Below are 16,525 nucleotides of genomic sequence, written 5' to 3'. Positions count from 1 at the left end.
GTAGGAGAGTGTTGTCTCTCAGTCCTGGAGGCTGAGTGTCTTAGACTAAGGTGGCAGCAGGGTTCATTTCAGGTGAGGACTCTCCCCTTGGCTTGGCGATGGGCACCTCCCTGTGTCTTCACGAGGTCTTCCCTCTGCATATATCTGCATCCTCCTTTTCTCTTCTTTTTTTTGTAAATTGATTTGCATGTGTGTATTTATTTTTTTAAGATTTTATTTATTTATTTTTAGAGAGGGAAGGGAGGGAGAAAGAAAGAGAGAGAGAGAGAGAGAAACATCAATGTGCAGTTGCTGGGGGCCATGGCCTGCAACCCAGGCATGTGCCCTGACTGGGAATCGAACCTGCGATGCTTTGGTTCGCAGCCCGTGCTCAGTCCACTGAGCTACGCCAGCCAGGGCTCTCCTTTTCTCTTCTTATAAGGACACCAGTCATATTAGATTAGGGCCAAGCTCTATGACCTTGTTTAAGCTTAGTTACGTTTTTAAATACCCATCTCCAAATACAGTCACATTCTCAGGTACTAAAAGTTAGGTCTTCAGCATAGGAATTGGGAGATATAATTCAGCCTGTAATATTCACTTAACTCTTTGGTTTTTTACTTTCATTGGACTCAACCCTTTTGCTTTCCAGTCACTCCCCATTGCTGGCTCTGTTCTCGGCCATGTGCAGTGTGCCTCCCAGCACGCCTGTTCCGTGACAAAGGTGACAGAGCTATCCAGCTCCCATTTCTGGGTATACTGTCACATGTCAGTCCACCCCCAGAGTGCCAGCTGACGCTGCCAGTTCTCAGCTCAATAATGACTTGAGAAATCTGGGGGTGACATCTTCTGTTGGAGCCACCACCTTCAAAGCTATTGAGCAGTCTTGAAATTCCGGTCAGTGCTTCAGGTTGGGTCACGGTTTCACCATGGAGTTCAAGGGACCTTCTGTGTTCCTCTTGCTCTTTCTCTGATACTCCCAGAGCCTCCCACACAACCCCCCCCCCGAGACTCTCCCACACAAACCCCCCCACTGAGTCATTCAGAACTGATCTACACTCCTCAGGTGATTTCCCCCAACTGGCCAGTAACGAGGTCCTTTCCTCCATGGACAATGTCAGTGAATAGTCATATGCATCTGGCAGTAACGTGGCACCCTACCAGTCCCCATGGGGGCCCTGTGGGGAGCCAGGGCTTTCACCATCACCCGGGGGTAACCAGGCCACCCCACGGCACTGTCATATTTTACCCGCATGTGACAATAATAAAACAGCAACCCCTTCTTCCCTTGAAGGAGCAGTGTCAGAAAAAGTACGGCAGAAAATTTACTGGGAACATCATAGACCCATATAAATATAGGCAACAGATGTTTGCCAAAGCAATACAATGGAGCAAAGACAGTCCTTTCAACAGATGGTGCCAGGACAACTGGGCATCCGCATGCCAAAATAATAATAAACCTAGACACAGACCTTACATACCTCACAAAAATTAGCTCAGAATGAATCACAGACCCAAATGTAACATAGGAGAAAACCTGTGTGACCACTTGTATGGCAACGATGTGTTAGAGACAGCACCAAGGCTGCCATCAGTTGAAGAGACAATTGATAAGCTGGGCATCATTAAAATGAAAACTTTCTGTTCTATGAAAGACAGTGCCAAGAGATTGAGAAGATAAGCCACAGACTAGGAGGAAATAATTGCAAAAGACACATCAGGTAAAGAACTGTTATCCAAAATATACAAAGATTTCTTAAAATTCAACAAACAACCTGATTAAAAATGAGCCAAAGACCTTATCACGTACATCACCAAGAGAGATGGACAGATGGCAAATGAACACGTGAAAAGATGCTCCACATCATACATCATCAGAGAAATGCTACTTAAAATGACAAGATACCACGACACATCTGTTAGAATGGCCAAAATCCGGAGCACTGACACTACCAACCAAATGCCAGCAAGGCTGTGATGCTGGCAGGGACGCAAGATGGTACGGCCACTTCGGAAGACGGTTTGGTTGTCTTTTACAAAACTCAACTCAACTCTTACCCTATAATCAAATACGTATACTCCTTGGTATTTGCTCAAGGGAGTTCAAAACGGTCCACACAAAAACCTGCACATGGATGTTTATAGCAGCTTTATTCATAACTGCCAAACGTGGAAGCCACGAAGATGTCCTTCCTCTTAGTCAGCCTGGGCTTCGTCACCATGCGGTGGGTGGTTTGTAAGCAACTGAAGTTTATTTCTCACAGTTCTGGAGGCTGGAGGTCTGCGAGCAGTGTGCCAGCATGGTTGGGGTCTGGTCGGGACCCCCTTCCAGGCTGCAGACTGATGACTTCACGTGGAGGAAGAGGGCCGAGGCGTTCTCTGACCTGTTCTTGCATTTCCTTTCCCCCCTCAGCTTTATTGGGTTATAACTGACAAATTGACATTGCGTATATTCAAGGTGTACAACATGATCTTTAAATATACATTGTGATATGATCGCCACAAGCAAGCTAACTAATGTGTTCATCGTCTCACATACTGTCTTAGCAAATTTGAGTAAAACAATGCGGTTATTAACTGCAGTCACCAGGCCGTCCACTAGAGCTCCAGAGTTTGTTCACCCCGGGTACCAAAACTTGGGATCCTTTGACCTCCATCCCTACCCCCAACCCCCAGTCCCAGGCAAGCACTATTCCATTCTCTCATGAATTTGGCCTTTTTAGATTTCACATTGTAAGTGAGATCATGGGGTATTTGTCTTTTTATGCCTGGCTTATTTCACTTTAGCATAATATCATTCAGTTCTTCCATGTTGTCATAAATGGCAGCATTTCCTTCTTTTTTAGGGCTGAATAATATTACTCTCGGGATGTCACATCTTCTTGATCCATTCATCTGTCAGTGGACACTGAGGTTGTTTCCATGTCTTGGCTGTTGTGATTGGTGCCACAGTGAACATGACGGTGTAGATATCTCTTTGAAGTGCTGATTTTATTTCCTTTGGGTGTATGCCCAGAAAAGGAATTTATGGATCATACGGTAATTTTTTTTCAGAAATGTCCATACTGCCTTTCTTATTGGCTATACCAATTTACATCCCCACCAATAGTGTACAAGGGTTCCCCTTTCTTCACATCCTCATAAACACCTCATTATAATAGCCATTCTAAAAGCTGTGAGGTGACAGTTTCATTGTGGTCTTGATCTACATTTCCCTGATGATTAGTGATGTTAATCACTTTTTCATATGCTTGTTGGCCATTTGTATGTCTTCTTCAGAAAAATGCCTATTCAGGTCCTTTGGACTTTTTGATCAGATTGTTCATTTTTTTGCTATTGAGTTGTATGAGTTCCTCATATATTTTGGATATTAACCCCTTACTAGATATATGATTTGCTTTTTTTTTTCCTAATTTTTCCTTCTTGTCCCTAAAATTGCAAATCTGCAGACAGATCTCCTTAGAAAGTCCATAAATGTTCATCCATTATTACCACTTAATGATGATGATAAACACCATCGTTTGCCTATTTCGAGGAACTAAGAATAACATTGGGAAAAATATTGTCCAGATATGTAGATAGAGAGTAGTATATTTAGAAAGAGATCTTGAGAACAGTCATCCTCTTTAAAAAAACCCCAATTATGGTATCCATTAAATAAAATATATTCATAATGCTGGCACCGTGTCTGTGTGGTTCTGAGGGTTTAGTAAATATACTTGGGCAGTGCAAGGAGCCTGCTCATTCCTCCCTGAAAGGGAGACATTGTAAAGGTTACTGACTTGCCTCAGGAATACTTGGGCCCCTTCCATTGTAATTAAGAACTAAAGTTTTCATGCCCTGACTGGCGTAGCTCAGTGGATTGAGTGTGGGCTGTGAACCAAAGTGTCGCAGGTTCGATTCCCAGTCAGGGCACATGCCTGGGTTGCAGGCCACGGCCCCCAGCAACCGCGCATTGATGTTTCTCTCTCTCTCTCTCTCTTTCTCCCTCCCTCCCCTCTCTAAAAAATTAAATAAATAAAATCTTAAAAAAAAAGAACTAAAGTTTTCATTAATGACTTTACAGAAATTGTAAAAAAGGTTTATTTTTGTAAAAGACATAAATGTAATATTATAACATTTCCGTAGCTTACAAAGTCCTCATATATCATATTTACAAAGATTTTATTATATATATATATATATATATATATACACTGTGTGTGTGTGTGTGTGTGTGTGACCCTCATGGTCAGGTACCGGGTGTGGATAATGCTAGTTGGCAGTGTCCGTAGACAGTAGAAAAAGGCAGGGTCTCCCACATTTCTCCTGGGTGTGACCCAGGATTGAAAGGAAAAGGTCCTGGACTGGTTCAGTGTGCAGGCAGTTGGAAACAAAATTGGAGACTTGTTTCAGCCCTGCGGTCTGTAGGAGAACTCCGTGAGAACTCAGGGATTCCAGTCCAGCAGCCTCGTACATCGGCTGAAGGGCGAAAGCAGGAGCAGAAATGGGAGCGAGAGAAAGAGGAGCAATGTGCCTGGGGCATTTATTTCTGTTTGGGCATCTTGTTTCTATGTAAAATGACAACAATATGCGTGAAAATAGTTGTGCAAACATTGTGTGGTCTGAACTGCGATATAAAACTACACAGGTCCCAGTGAGGGTGTTGTCAACTCAGTGCATGAAGGTGACAGTCAAGAAAAGTGTGACTGTGTCATTGAATCTTGAGCATCCTGAAAAGAGTAGAAAGACCTTTCCGTCAAAGGGAAAAGTTCTGTGAAGACACAGAGGGTTGAGACCAGTGTTCCAAACTGAAAACCAGTTTGCTCGGCTGAGGAACGGAGACGGGATGGGAGGTGGACAACCAGAAATGAGGCAGGGGCCATAAAGCATCGGTCATGCCATGCTAAGAACTGTGCTCGAAACAAATGCCGTACTCAGTAAACATTTATTCAGCCAACGAGCGAATGAATCACTTTCCCCACTGCCGCCAGATGAAATCTTCATGTTTAAATATTGCATATTTAATCATTTACTAGTTGGCACGTTGGCTCGCCGAGGGAAAGTGACGTGCTCACGCTCCCTTTCTGTACTGCATATATGGCTGGTCTTTAATCTCTGACTGTCAGCATTAGAAACCTTCTTGCTAATGAGCGCCAAAAGTCGAGAGTTCTGAAAGTTAATATGTAGACAAATGTTCACATCTATTTGTGTTTTTCTTTTTTCTTTTTCTAGGGTCAGACATTGTTCAATGGTTAATAAAGAACTTAACTATAGAAGATCCAGGTAAATAAATCATTTTCCCATTGATCGATTTATTTTTGGTGTGTGATTTTAAGAAATATGTTTCTCGGGGCCCCTATGAACCTGAAAAATTATAATTATACTGAACTCTGCTTTTAGCAATTTATACAAATGTTGTGGTAGTCCACATATATTTCTCTAAAATTTATTTCATATATGTTGATGATTTTTCACATGTTTGATATTCCATTTTATATTATTTGATTCAGTTGATCGGTGATTGTTAAAATGGATGAACTGTATATACATGGTCATGAATAAGTGAACAAATAATTTATAGCGAGTGATCATGAAGTAATGAAATTTCCCTTCATAAAACACATAAATCTCATGCATTTATAATTTTGCCTTATTTCCATTTTTGCATGAGGTTTGCAAACAACATTATTTCCCGTCGTGCCCACGTGATTGTTTTAACGCTGTTATTGTAGTCACAGCCCCCTCCCTGCGGTGGGCACTATGTCTGCTCGCAGCACCGACCTCACCCCCAGAGGCTGGGGACAGTGTTGCGCTGCCGAGAACAAATCCCTACGTGCGTGAGGTCTACTTAAGGACTTGTAAAAAATACCTTGTGAGAGCCTTCCCGTGTGGCAAACAACTTACATTACTGAAATGAAGATACGATGCATTGGTTTAGAGAAGGTGCTTAGGAAAGAAAACAAATGGGTTGTAAAGGCCGAGCATGGCCTGGCAGAGAAACAGGGCACACCTCTAACTGCGCACCCCGCCCCCTCTGATTAGGAGAGAATTCTGTGTGGTCCTGCTCCACCTCCGATTGCCAGCACATGGGGATGCAAAGTCACTGTTTTTCCTCAGTTTGAGCTAACCTTATAAAGCCATACAATCATAAAATATAGCTCTAGACCTAAATGCCTGTATACAACCCCTGTTCCTTTGGTACATGAGCTTTTAAAACAGGTATCCAAGCAGGTTAAACAGGGTAAAAACAATTCAGTGAAGATGAAGCCGCTATTGTCTGTATCCTACCATTGCCAAGTGAAAAGAGGTGATACTTCTTGGGAAAGGAAGCCACCGTCTTACCAAGTTTATGTTATAGCCTCAGTTTAGGGGCGTGGCTGACTTTAAAAACTGTAGCATCAGATGAACGACACCCCACCCACCCCCCAAAAAACACAGATTGGCACAATCCCTGGTGATGAGGAAACTACTGATTTGCAAAGAATATTATTGCTCAAATGGTGAAGCTGATTCAAAAGAATATTTTTTGTAAGTTAAGACTAAAAGTGTATTTCAGTGACAGCATGAGCAGCAGGGAAAACATACAGATGTAATACGCTTGTAAGACACAATTATTGCTTCCAATTCATACATGACATATTATTATAGCTATAATGTATATGAAAACTGGTTTTATTTGCTTGCTGAACTGTTTAAAGATGTTTCAAAGCTTCATTTGAAGATATAGGAAAAGATCAAATGAATCGTGTCTGGGGAGGACCATGTATATCCTTTAGTCATATTTATGACAGACTGAAAAATTAGGTGTTTTGTTGGTTGTTTAATTTTTTTTAATGAGCTGATTTACCCTCTACAAAGGGAAAATCTCTAGATTTGAAGAAGTGTAAGAAGCATCGGTGATTGTCCTGAAGGTAAAACAGATTTTGCACATCGAGAATGAATCAATCTGGCAGCATGGTTCAAACTGAGTAAGTTCAGGAGCGTAGGTGATATTGCGAAAGTTACTTTCCTGGTCTCATGGATAAAATCAATCATACCATTTAGAACTGCTCATGAAGAGAGACTGAATAGCTATGATAATGTCAGGTCCAATTTTGATCCTAGAAACCATCTGAAAATATTTAAAAATAAGAGAGAAACCCATGCTAGACTTCTGGTGTTTTATCTGGTGGTCAGGTGGGTGTTTGAAGACCTCTGGAGATTATCTGAAATGCCATATATCAGCAGCTTGTTGAAAGAGGTCTTTGGGGCCAGTTGGGAGAAGAGGCTACACCTGCCCATCGGAGCAGGCTCTGATGCCCCATCTGGAAACGGGGAGAGGGTGCCATGATCTTCAGGGTCTTATCCAAGACCAGTAAGTCCCGATGACTTGTACATTTAACGTTCAATATTTCACTAATGAGTAGCTAACAGGTTTTCATTGCTAGGACAGCAATTTAGTGCACATGTGGCTGAATATTTCTTAGAGATTTTGGTACCATTAGACAATTGGTCATATTGCACTCTTCATTTAAAATAAAGCTATAGGTGGGCCTTCTGTTAGAATTTCAAAAGATTTTTAGCTATGTTTACACACACATATAATTCACATATTCATATAATACACATGCAGGATTAGTCTAAAATTTTTGTGTATTTCTACCTCGAGTCCATTTTTACATTTTATATTTTTCGACAAAAATAATTTCTTCATTACTTATTGATGCTTTTGTTCACTTAACGCATACTTTCTGGATCTTTACCCCGGGCTGGGCGCTGGGGACACAGGATGGCATCACTGTGTGGCTTCCCAGGTGGCCCACTCTCGGCTTCTCTTCCTTCTCACTGCCCACGCAGCTGGCCCTCAGTCCACTGCACTGGCTCTCCACCCCCAGCTAACCACTCAGTGTTGGCATGTCCCGATTTCTGTCCTCGGCACCTTTCCTTTCTCCATATGCACATGCTGCTAAGCGACATATGCTGAGGTCTCCCAGATCGGTAGCTTTCATGCTGACCTCTCCCTGGCGCTCCAGACTCGTCTGTCTGATGCCTTTGTCACCTCCCTCCTGAGGGGCCAAACTCAACACGACCCAAGAAGAACCCTGATTTACTCCTTCTCAACACTGCCCCTTCTTGTCTACCCCAGATCAGTGACAGGGTCGAGTCCCCTACCCAAGAACATGCTGTGTCTTCCCATGTGTTCAAGCTCGCTTTGTGGTCTTTTAGGAGTGTTTTCAAGTTTCCTCGTGTAGGTTTTGTGCGTTTCTTATTAAACACATTCCTAGTTATTTTACTTTATGTCACTGTGGGTTTTCCTTTCAAGTATAGCTAATTGTTATTGTCTGCATATATGAAAATTATTGATTTACATATGCTAATTGTATACATTATTACTTTATGAAATTTAATTCTTGTTAGTATTTTTAGCTAACGTATTATAAAGCTGCACTACTTCCTCCAGCAGCTTATGAGGATTGTACGTGGTTCGGTTCCTGAGCCCTGGCATACCTGACAGTAACTTTCGTTGCCTGCGTGTTTGTTGACAGTTTGGCGAGATGCGGAGTGGGAGAAATGAACTTGCTTCTCTAAAACACTGCAGTTATCAGGCCATTGCTCTCATGCATTCGACACATAGGCATATATATATATATATATATATATATATATATGAAATTTTTATGTGTATAGTTTTTCATATACATCTTTTTCCCCTGCCTAGATTCCTGTGTCTTCCCTCTCTTTGAATTCAAAATATAGATACACAATTGCAAAGGATTTATATGTTTCTTTCCTTTTTTCCTTTTTTTGGTGTGCTTATATGATCTGTTCAGTCATTGAAGTCTGTTGATTCAGGTTTGCTTAAGTTGAAGAAAAATTTCCTATTCTGTTACTGAAGCCTCATTTTCTAAGGTAGATATAATGATTGAACCTGTTGCTTCATGCTTTCCTGAAAATTAGAGAATTTATAGATATATGTAGCAATTATCAATGTACCTATTACATAATAATTGCTCAGAAAATATTAATAACTATAGTTTTACATCCATTTTTGTTGTTATATTTAGTTATTTTTTTTATAACAAACCACCCTCAACACAGTGGCTTCAAATAAACAACCATTTTATTTGGCTGCTGATTCTGCGGCTCAGCTGGTCACTTCCTGGCTTGGGGCTTCTTGGCTGATTCGAGCTGGGCTCTCTGCCGGCGGGTGCACAATCTAGGGCGTGGGGCGCATGTGGTACCTGGTAGGCTGTCGGCTAAGCACATCCCATCCTCTCCTCCTCCGAGCCCTGGCTTCTTACCTTACTGTGTTCGGGCTTCCAAGCACAACACAAGTTTCTGCTTGTGTCACAGTTACTGGCTATTTTATCTGTCAAGGCAAGTACCATGGCCAAGTCCAGAGCCACTCTAGGGAAGGACTGTCTAAGACCGTGGATGCAGAGGGGTGAGGACGAATTGGGGTCACTACTGCAACAATCTTACATGTATATCCATATTTCTGCTTTTCAAAGCTTCCCACCCATACCATACCCTACTACCTTTTGGCTTGGGTTTGCAAACTTTGTCCTCCAGAACACGTTGATTTTTTTTTCTTAGTAAGCATGCTTTATGTCTGACACCATGCCATGTTAATTATGGATGCTATTTTGGGTAAATTTGAAAGCTTTAATAAAGTTTGCATTCTTCACGAAATGATTGACACACATCAGTAAGTTCTTGACCTCATCCCGCTCATTTGTAATCCCTGCTGCCATTCACGGAAGGGGTCGCCCTTGCCAAGCTCTTGAAGTGATGCTAACGCAGGTGAGAGGTACTTTGAGACCCTCTCAGTCTTCTTCATAGCTGTGATTTGAAATGAGTCTCACTCAGACCGCTGGGTATCAGAGAATGCATTTCTGTGGTCCCTGAGTGGCAACCTGCTTTCTCCGCCTTCCTTCTTTCCATCAGCCCGCACTTCTCAAGATCCCAGTGTTCTTTGAGAGGCGTCCTGGCGCGGGAGACAACTCATGGGCTCTGCAGACAGACTGGAGCTCAAGTCCTGGTTCAAGTACTTGCTGACTGTGGGGAATTGGGCAAGTTACTTGATTTCTCTATTTCTTTTCTTCATTAGTAAAAGGCTTTTAATACTGTGTTTTGTGAAGCACAAGTGAGTGCCAAATGCAGGTGTAGCCAAATCGTGATGTTATTGTAATCAGGTCAAGCTCTTTTCAAACTTGGAACATTTGCAAGCACATTTAACTCAATTAAATTCTTTATGAATGCGTGCAATTTTTTTAAGTTGCCTTTTTTTAGATTTTATTTATTTATTATTTTTAGAGAGGGAAGGGAGGGAGAAAGAGAGAGAGAGAGAAACCTCAATGTGGGGTTGCTGGGGGCCATGGCCTGCAACCCAGGCATGTACCCTGACTGGGAATCGAACCTGCGACACTTTGGTTCATAGCCCGAACTCAGTCCACTGAGCTACGCCAGCCAGAGCTAATGTGTGCAATTTTTATATTAGCATTCAGGCTCGACCTATTTCAGGAAGCGTTCTCTCCATAATTCAGCTCCTATTGGCTTTTCTCTACCCTAAATAGTTATCAAGAATATTTATACTTAATACTATTCAATTTGTTGCTTAATTTTATTATTTTCTTTTTTATTTAGACAATGGTGCTGGTCTATTACGTTAGTGGAATCTGAACAACATAATGGTAGAGGACACCCATCCGCACCATAAATTGACTGAAGTGACAAGATCAATTGGTTTTTAATAATAACTTGATTATTTTTTAATATGGAAATTTACTGAAGGGACAAGTTATGATAACCAGTGATTCAGTATGTACTTCCCTGAATAGATGGGGAGAAGTGAGGAGAAAGAAATTCTAAATGAATTGTCCTATTTTTTTTTACTTTTTAAAATGATCTGTTCCGCATTTAAACCGAACCCACTGTAAAAGAAATAGCCTAAAATGAAAACAGAAGAATAAGATTAGGGATAAATGTGGACCCAGGCTAAAAAAGTAATTTGGAATAGTAGCAAAAATACTTGTAAAAATACCTGTGAAGATTTAGATGCAGACAAGTCAACCAGATGTTTTGCTTACACATCATCAAACTGAACTGAATGTCTTAATTGTCCCTGAATTAATTAAATCAATCCATTGTGCTCGCCATTATACAGATTCTGTCACCTGCCTCGCAGTCCTGCCACAAAGCCTGTGGAGAAAGTGATCTAAATTCTGTTCATGGATAACAAACAGCGTTGCTACAAACTACCTTTGCTTCCCGCCTTGGTGTACCCGTCAGAGAATTCACAGCCTGGGGACCAGAAGGATGTATCAGAATAGAGAAAACCGAGAATGTCTCCTTATCCTTGACAATGCTTTGGACTTGCAAAGCATTTGGTGCTTTTCCAAAGCACGTTTGAGTAGATTATTTCCTCTGGTGACCTTCACAATAGCATGAGTAGCCAGGCAGACCTTTTGTGCATTTTACATGAACTGTCAACAGAGAGAATTTATGAATGCCCAAAGTCATAACCAAACCTGTTTAGCGAGATAAAACCTTCGTCTCCCCATCTCTACCCTGTGTGTCTGCCCCTTTTCCCACTATTATTTCGGGCCCGGAGTCTGCTTTTCCACAGAGGGTTGGCAACCAGGAGAGGTGGCTGTGTCCCCCGGGCCAGATGGTCTACTGCTTAGTGCGCTTTGGAGTGAAGCAATTCATCTGCTTGGATTTGGTGTTCTATGTACCTCCTGCACCCTGGATGTATCCTGTATTAGGGCTGTTTTGTATATATTTCAACTCCTAGGTATTACAGGTTAAAAGAGAGAGATCTTTAACATGCATGCTATTGAAGTTGTTTGAAACAACAGCCTCATTTGTGTGGAGAGAGTGGAGAAGCATCTAAAACACTCTTGACAATAAGCAAGGCCCTTCTGAGCCCATAAAAACACATTATTATCGTCCGTTCTGCAAGCTGTCATATCAGTATGAAGTAAATAAAAGTGACCCCTTTATTATTTACTGCTCCAAGGCTAGGGGACCATTCATTGAAAACTTTCTGGGTTTCTAAGGCATCATTAACACTCTGAGGACGATAGTCGAGAAATAGTCGAGATAGTCGAGATTGCAGCCATCGCGTAAGCTCTAACCAGATTGATTAGTTTGACCTAGTTTGAGAGAATAGGTATTACCCAAGCATACATCTTGCAAACGTGCATTTTCTGTTATAAATAATGCCTACAGGAAGAGAAAACCAATAAATTCCACATGTCTTTGGGCAACTGCTCCTAACTCGTTTTCCTGCTGCCACAGCCAGAGCTACAGTTATGTCCACAGGGAGTAGTATGTGTTGTTCTTGCTATTTTCCTGGGAGAAGAGCAAGAGCCATGGTTTTCTTCGTGTGTTGATTTCAGGGCATTATTAGCTCCTCCTCCGGAGAGAGAAGTCACTGCTTTGCATATGTTACATTTGTATCCAGTTTTGTAAAAATCACGGTGACTTGTGCACGGGCTATCATCAGGAACCTCTCTTTGGTGGTGCTCCTTGACCCCTGGGGAGACGCTGGCAAAGTGTAAAGTGAAAAGTCTACAAATGTTTAAACTAGGTATCTCTTATTCAAAGTAATCAACGCCAGCAAATACAATACACCCAGCCTATTGGGATCAACTGTCTCATTTAACTTATTATCTGGCTACATATCTTTCTCTTTGGTTGATTTGTTTGTTTGTTTATTTAGGTTTTGCATTTGCATTGAAGTACCATACTTCATTATCGGGCAGGTGACTGCCGTTGCCATTTGACTAATATAATTATGCCATCACTTTCCACAATTAAAACTCAAAACCCAGAATGTTCTGAAAAGTCCTCAAGAAGTGCATGAATCAGAATTTTGGTTGCAGGCATAAGGTTGTCACACCCCGCCTGTCTGTTGTGGATTCCGCCACAGACAAGCCATCTTTTCTCCTGATGGAGGCTTCCTCTGGTTCTGGCTTCTGGCTGCCTTCATCTGCCACCTCCAGGGCTATATTATTAATAACAATAGAAAGGAACTATAATACAGGAACATTAATTAATTGGGTACCCCCAGGGGTCATGGTGGATTTGTTTCTTCCTATTTAATTCCTGTAAATAGGAAGGAGATGAGAGAGCTCACCTGTACTGGACACCAATCATGCATCAGGCAGGATGCTGAGAACTTGATACGTGTTATTATTCGATCTTAAAGAAAAAAGAGGGGGAACTTCATGCAGTAGATGGCAGATCAGAAAACTACGAGACAAAACCAGCATGCAAACCCAGACACATTTGCTATCAAAGTAAGAAAACTTTCAGACGAATTCAAGGACTGTGAATCTCTCCGTGCAGATGGCAGGTGAGAGCAGGGCGGAGACACAGAGCTGGGGTTCATGCTAATATGTCAGCTGGGAAGCCGACACTGGGTGCTTGTTAGGGATGCGGCAGGTGTCCCTGGTGATGCCAGTTTCCTCTCTTGGTTTGCACCGGCCAGCACGTGCCTCTCTAAATACCAGGCCCATAGTTGTGGGATCCCTCTGACTTTTGTCTGATTGGCTGCATTTCTGTATATGACCTATTACCGTTGCCAACCATCAAGGAAAGTGTGGCAAGCAGCTGGGAATCCAATTGGAATTGTTGTCTCTTCTATTGTAAAACAAATAGCAAAAGGATGCCAGAGCCCAGTATATTTTTAATAGTGCTTTAACTCCAGTTAGGACCATTTCCTGCCATAGCACAGTTTGTTGCTATTTCTATACAATCCTCTAGAAAAACCAAAAATAAAGCCTCTCCTCAGACCGAATGGAAAAGTACAATTGCCCCGAAGAATCGTCTAAATCTTTTGTAGCTAGTTGACCTATTTGCTTTTTCTCTTCTTTTTAGGTCTTCATTTTCTGTGTTATTACTCTTTTTTGTGTGTAAACATGTTCCTTTTATAAGCCAACTTGAATTTTGGGGGGAAGGGAGGGAGGGAGAGAGGAAAGGAGGGAGGAAGGGGAAACTAGAAAGGAGGAAAGAAAAGTAGAAAGTATTTTGGTAAGGCCAATAAGGCTGAGAGTACAGAGTATCATGTAAAAATAGGCCTGTTCATTAGTACTAGCCACTTAGCAGAGGCTGGGAAAGCGGAAGTGATTATATCTCTTCTCCACAGGGAGCCACAGAAAGTCGGGAAGAGCTATCCAAGAAGCCAGGCCTCTTTCTCTCTTATCAAAGATAACATAGCATGTTCTATTTCCCATCGAAAGCATGAGTTAGGACTTTCTCCCTCTATATCTGAGTTGAAAAAAGTGCTATTTGTTCTATTTCTGTTACTTTTCATGAAGCTTTCCCTTTTATTACAGCTAAGAATGATTGGGAACGCTAGCTACAATAGCTCAAAAGACACGATGCGAGTGCGGAATTGAAGCTTTGTGAGCTCAATGCGGCCCTGCTATGACACAAATGCGCCCATGGCTTCCCTTATTGTTTGCTTGCAAACCACACATAAGGATTCCTGCTCTCCCAGTGAGAAAGATGAATGCTTTCCCAGCTAAAAGATCACCCTTTTAAAAATAGTGAGTCTAAGAAACTCCATGCAACATATAACGTGACTTTTAAAGTTTTCAAAGGCTCCCGTAAGCGAGGAGGTCTTCATGTCTAATAAAACAAAAATGCGTGTTCAAGTTTGCAGCTTTATATTGTCATTCGAGTGATTGGGGCCTCTAGAATTACCCAGAATGCCTCCTCCCGCTGTGTTCACCAATGCCTGCGCTCCGAGGCCCGTTGGAGTACGTTACATGGGCCACGTAGAGCTCCTACGAACTCATGTCACATGAGGCTCATGCTCAGATCAAGGTTTGTGTCATTTTCTGTAAATAACTGCTCTTTTGATCTACCACATTTTTGGAAGTGGATCTGCTGGTGTCACTAATACTTTGATTCCTACTGAATGGCCGTGGAAAGAGGGAGTTTCAGGTTCAGACCATCCAGGGTTACTTGTGCATTTCAACAAATGTGACATTTAAAAAAAATTGTATGTATTGATTTGAGAGAGAAAGAGGAGAGAGAGAGTGGGGGAGGGGGACATCAGTTTGTGGTTCCACTTACTGATGCATTCATTGGCCGATTCTTGTGTGCGTCCTGGGTGGGTACTGAACGCACAGCTTTGGTGTGTGTATCAGAATGGTGCTGTAACCAACTTAGCTATCTGGCCAGGGTCCACAAACATGCCATGTGATTCTTCCCCTTCTGAGTTTACCCATTGAAACATCCATGGTCTGGGGGGCTGTGGGCTTCCCTGTGTGCTCTGGTGGGCCTGCTGCCACTTTTTCTGTGTCCGCCGGCTTCACAGGTGAACCCTTGGCCTTCCCTGAATGACCTTCCAGGTCTTCCTTGGGTATTTCCTCAGGTGTCCCCTGCAGCTTGGAGTGTGGTTCAGTAGACCTTGCTTGAGCGTAGATGTCAGATGTCACGTGAAGTACCTTGAAGTGTACTTTCTTTTTCTTAAAACATTTTGAATGATTAAAAATCAGTGTAAATCCACCATAGCTCATTGGGGAAGTATGGGAACGACAATGAGGAGAGTAATAACAAGCGCTCCTAGAAACCGCTGTGAGGTCGTCCCAGACGAAACAGCGGCATGTCCGCCCAATCTTCTGTGAAGGTGTGAGCTCTTGGCTTTATTATTATTGGCATGTGGCCCGCTTAATATCTTCCCCTCCTCCTACCAGATAGTTGCTCTGGGCCTCTCATGAACAGTACCGTGTGCCCCTCCGTCCCCGCCTGTCTGTGGTGCCCAATCCTCGACACAGCCTCCACTGTCTCTTTAAGATGTGCCGGCGAGATGACCCTGTGCTACCATCCACCACTGTGGCTGTAGCCCAGGGCAGCACTCGTTCTGGGAAGGTTTCAAGCCTGAACCTTCCCATCAGCTTCCCCTTTTGTCTCCCACACTAACTGTTCACAGCACGGTTTTGAGCCTCAGGGACAGTCATGGGAAAACACATCACAGACAGTAACTGTCACCCCCTTCGCAATCCAGATCTGTTCTCGAGTCCTTTGGCCTCCACTTTCCTGTTTCCTGTCGCCTGGGTCAGGGGCCCACATCCCCAACACCAGGATTCCTCCAGGTGTTTTCAGAGCCTAGGTGTACTTCTGGGCAGGGGCCCACATCCCCAACACCGGAATTCTTCTGGGTGTTTTCAGAGTGTGAGCTCAGCTCACTCATGGAGAAAAGGGTAACATTTTTCTTCTTCCTACTCTTCTTCACTATTTCTGAATTCTTGTATCTGACTCTTTTAGGATCGACCTCTGCCCAGGACTTGTTGACCTAACACCACCCCTGTTGACAGGGGTGTAGACCGTCCCTCCACGGTCACATGGTGGTCTGACTTCAGGACTTTCCCAGAGTCCTGAGGCACGTATTTATTGGAATGTAAGCTTTGTAAGTAGGAGGACTTGGTTGTGGCCTTTGCTTGGTCTATGGCTTCTTTCGTGTGCCTGGTATACATGGGTGTGCAATCAATATTATTAGGTTGAATATACTTAACAAGGAAAATATTAACTTAAATAGACTGTCTGCATCTTTGCCATTTCACTTAAT

At 42.6% G+C, this 16,525-nt stretch overlaps 1 protein-coding gene across 7 annotated transcripts in view; it reads left to right on the top strand.

The window, feature by feature from the left end:
* RGS7 (regulator of G protein signaling 7) overlaps window positions 1–16,525 on the top strand; it is a 307,380-nt gene that overhangs the window by 205,363 nt on the left and 85,492 nt on the right. For all 7 annotated transcript variants that reach the window (XM_036016116.1, XM_036016118.1, XM_028531203.2 and 4 more), the window contains exon 4: window positions 5,194–5,244. In XM_036016116.1, coding sequence (XP_035872009.1) covers window positions 5,194–5,244 — 51 coding nt within the window. The remainder of the gene's footprint in view (window positions 1–5,193; window positions 5,245–16,525) is intronic.

Source organism: Phyllostomus discolor, chromosome 15 (assembly GCF_004126475.2).
Source record: "Phyllostomus discolor isolate MPI-MPIP mPhyDis1 chromosome 15, mPhyDis1.pri.v3, whole genome shotgun sequence".
Taxonomy (NCBI): Eukaryota; Metazoa; Chordata; class Mammalia; order Chiroptera; family Phyllostomidae; genus Phyllostomus; species Phyllostomus discolor.
Note: the sequence above shows the minus strand (reverse complement) of the source record. Positions and strands in the feature narration are given on the sequence as shown.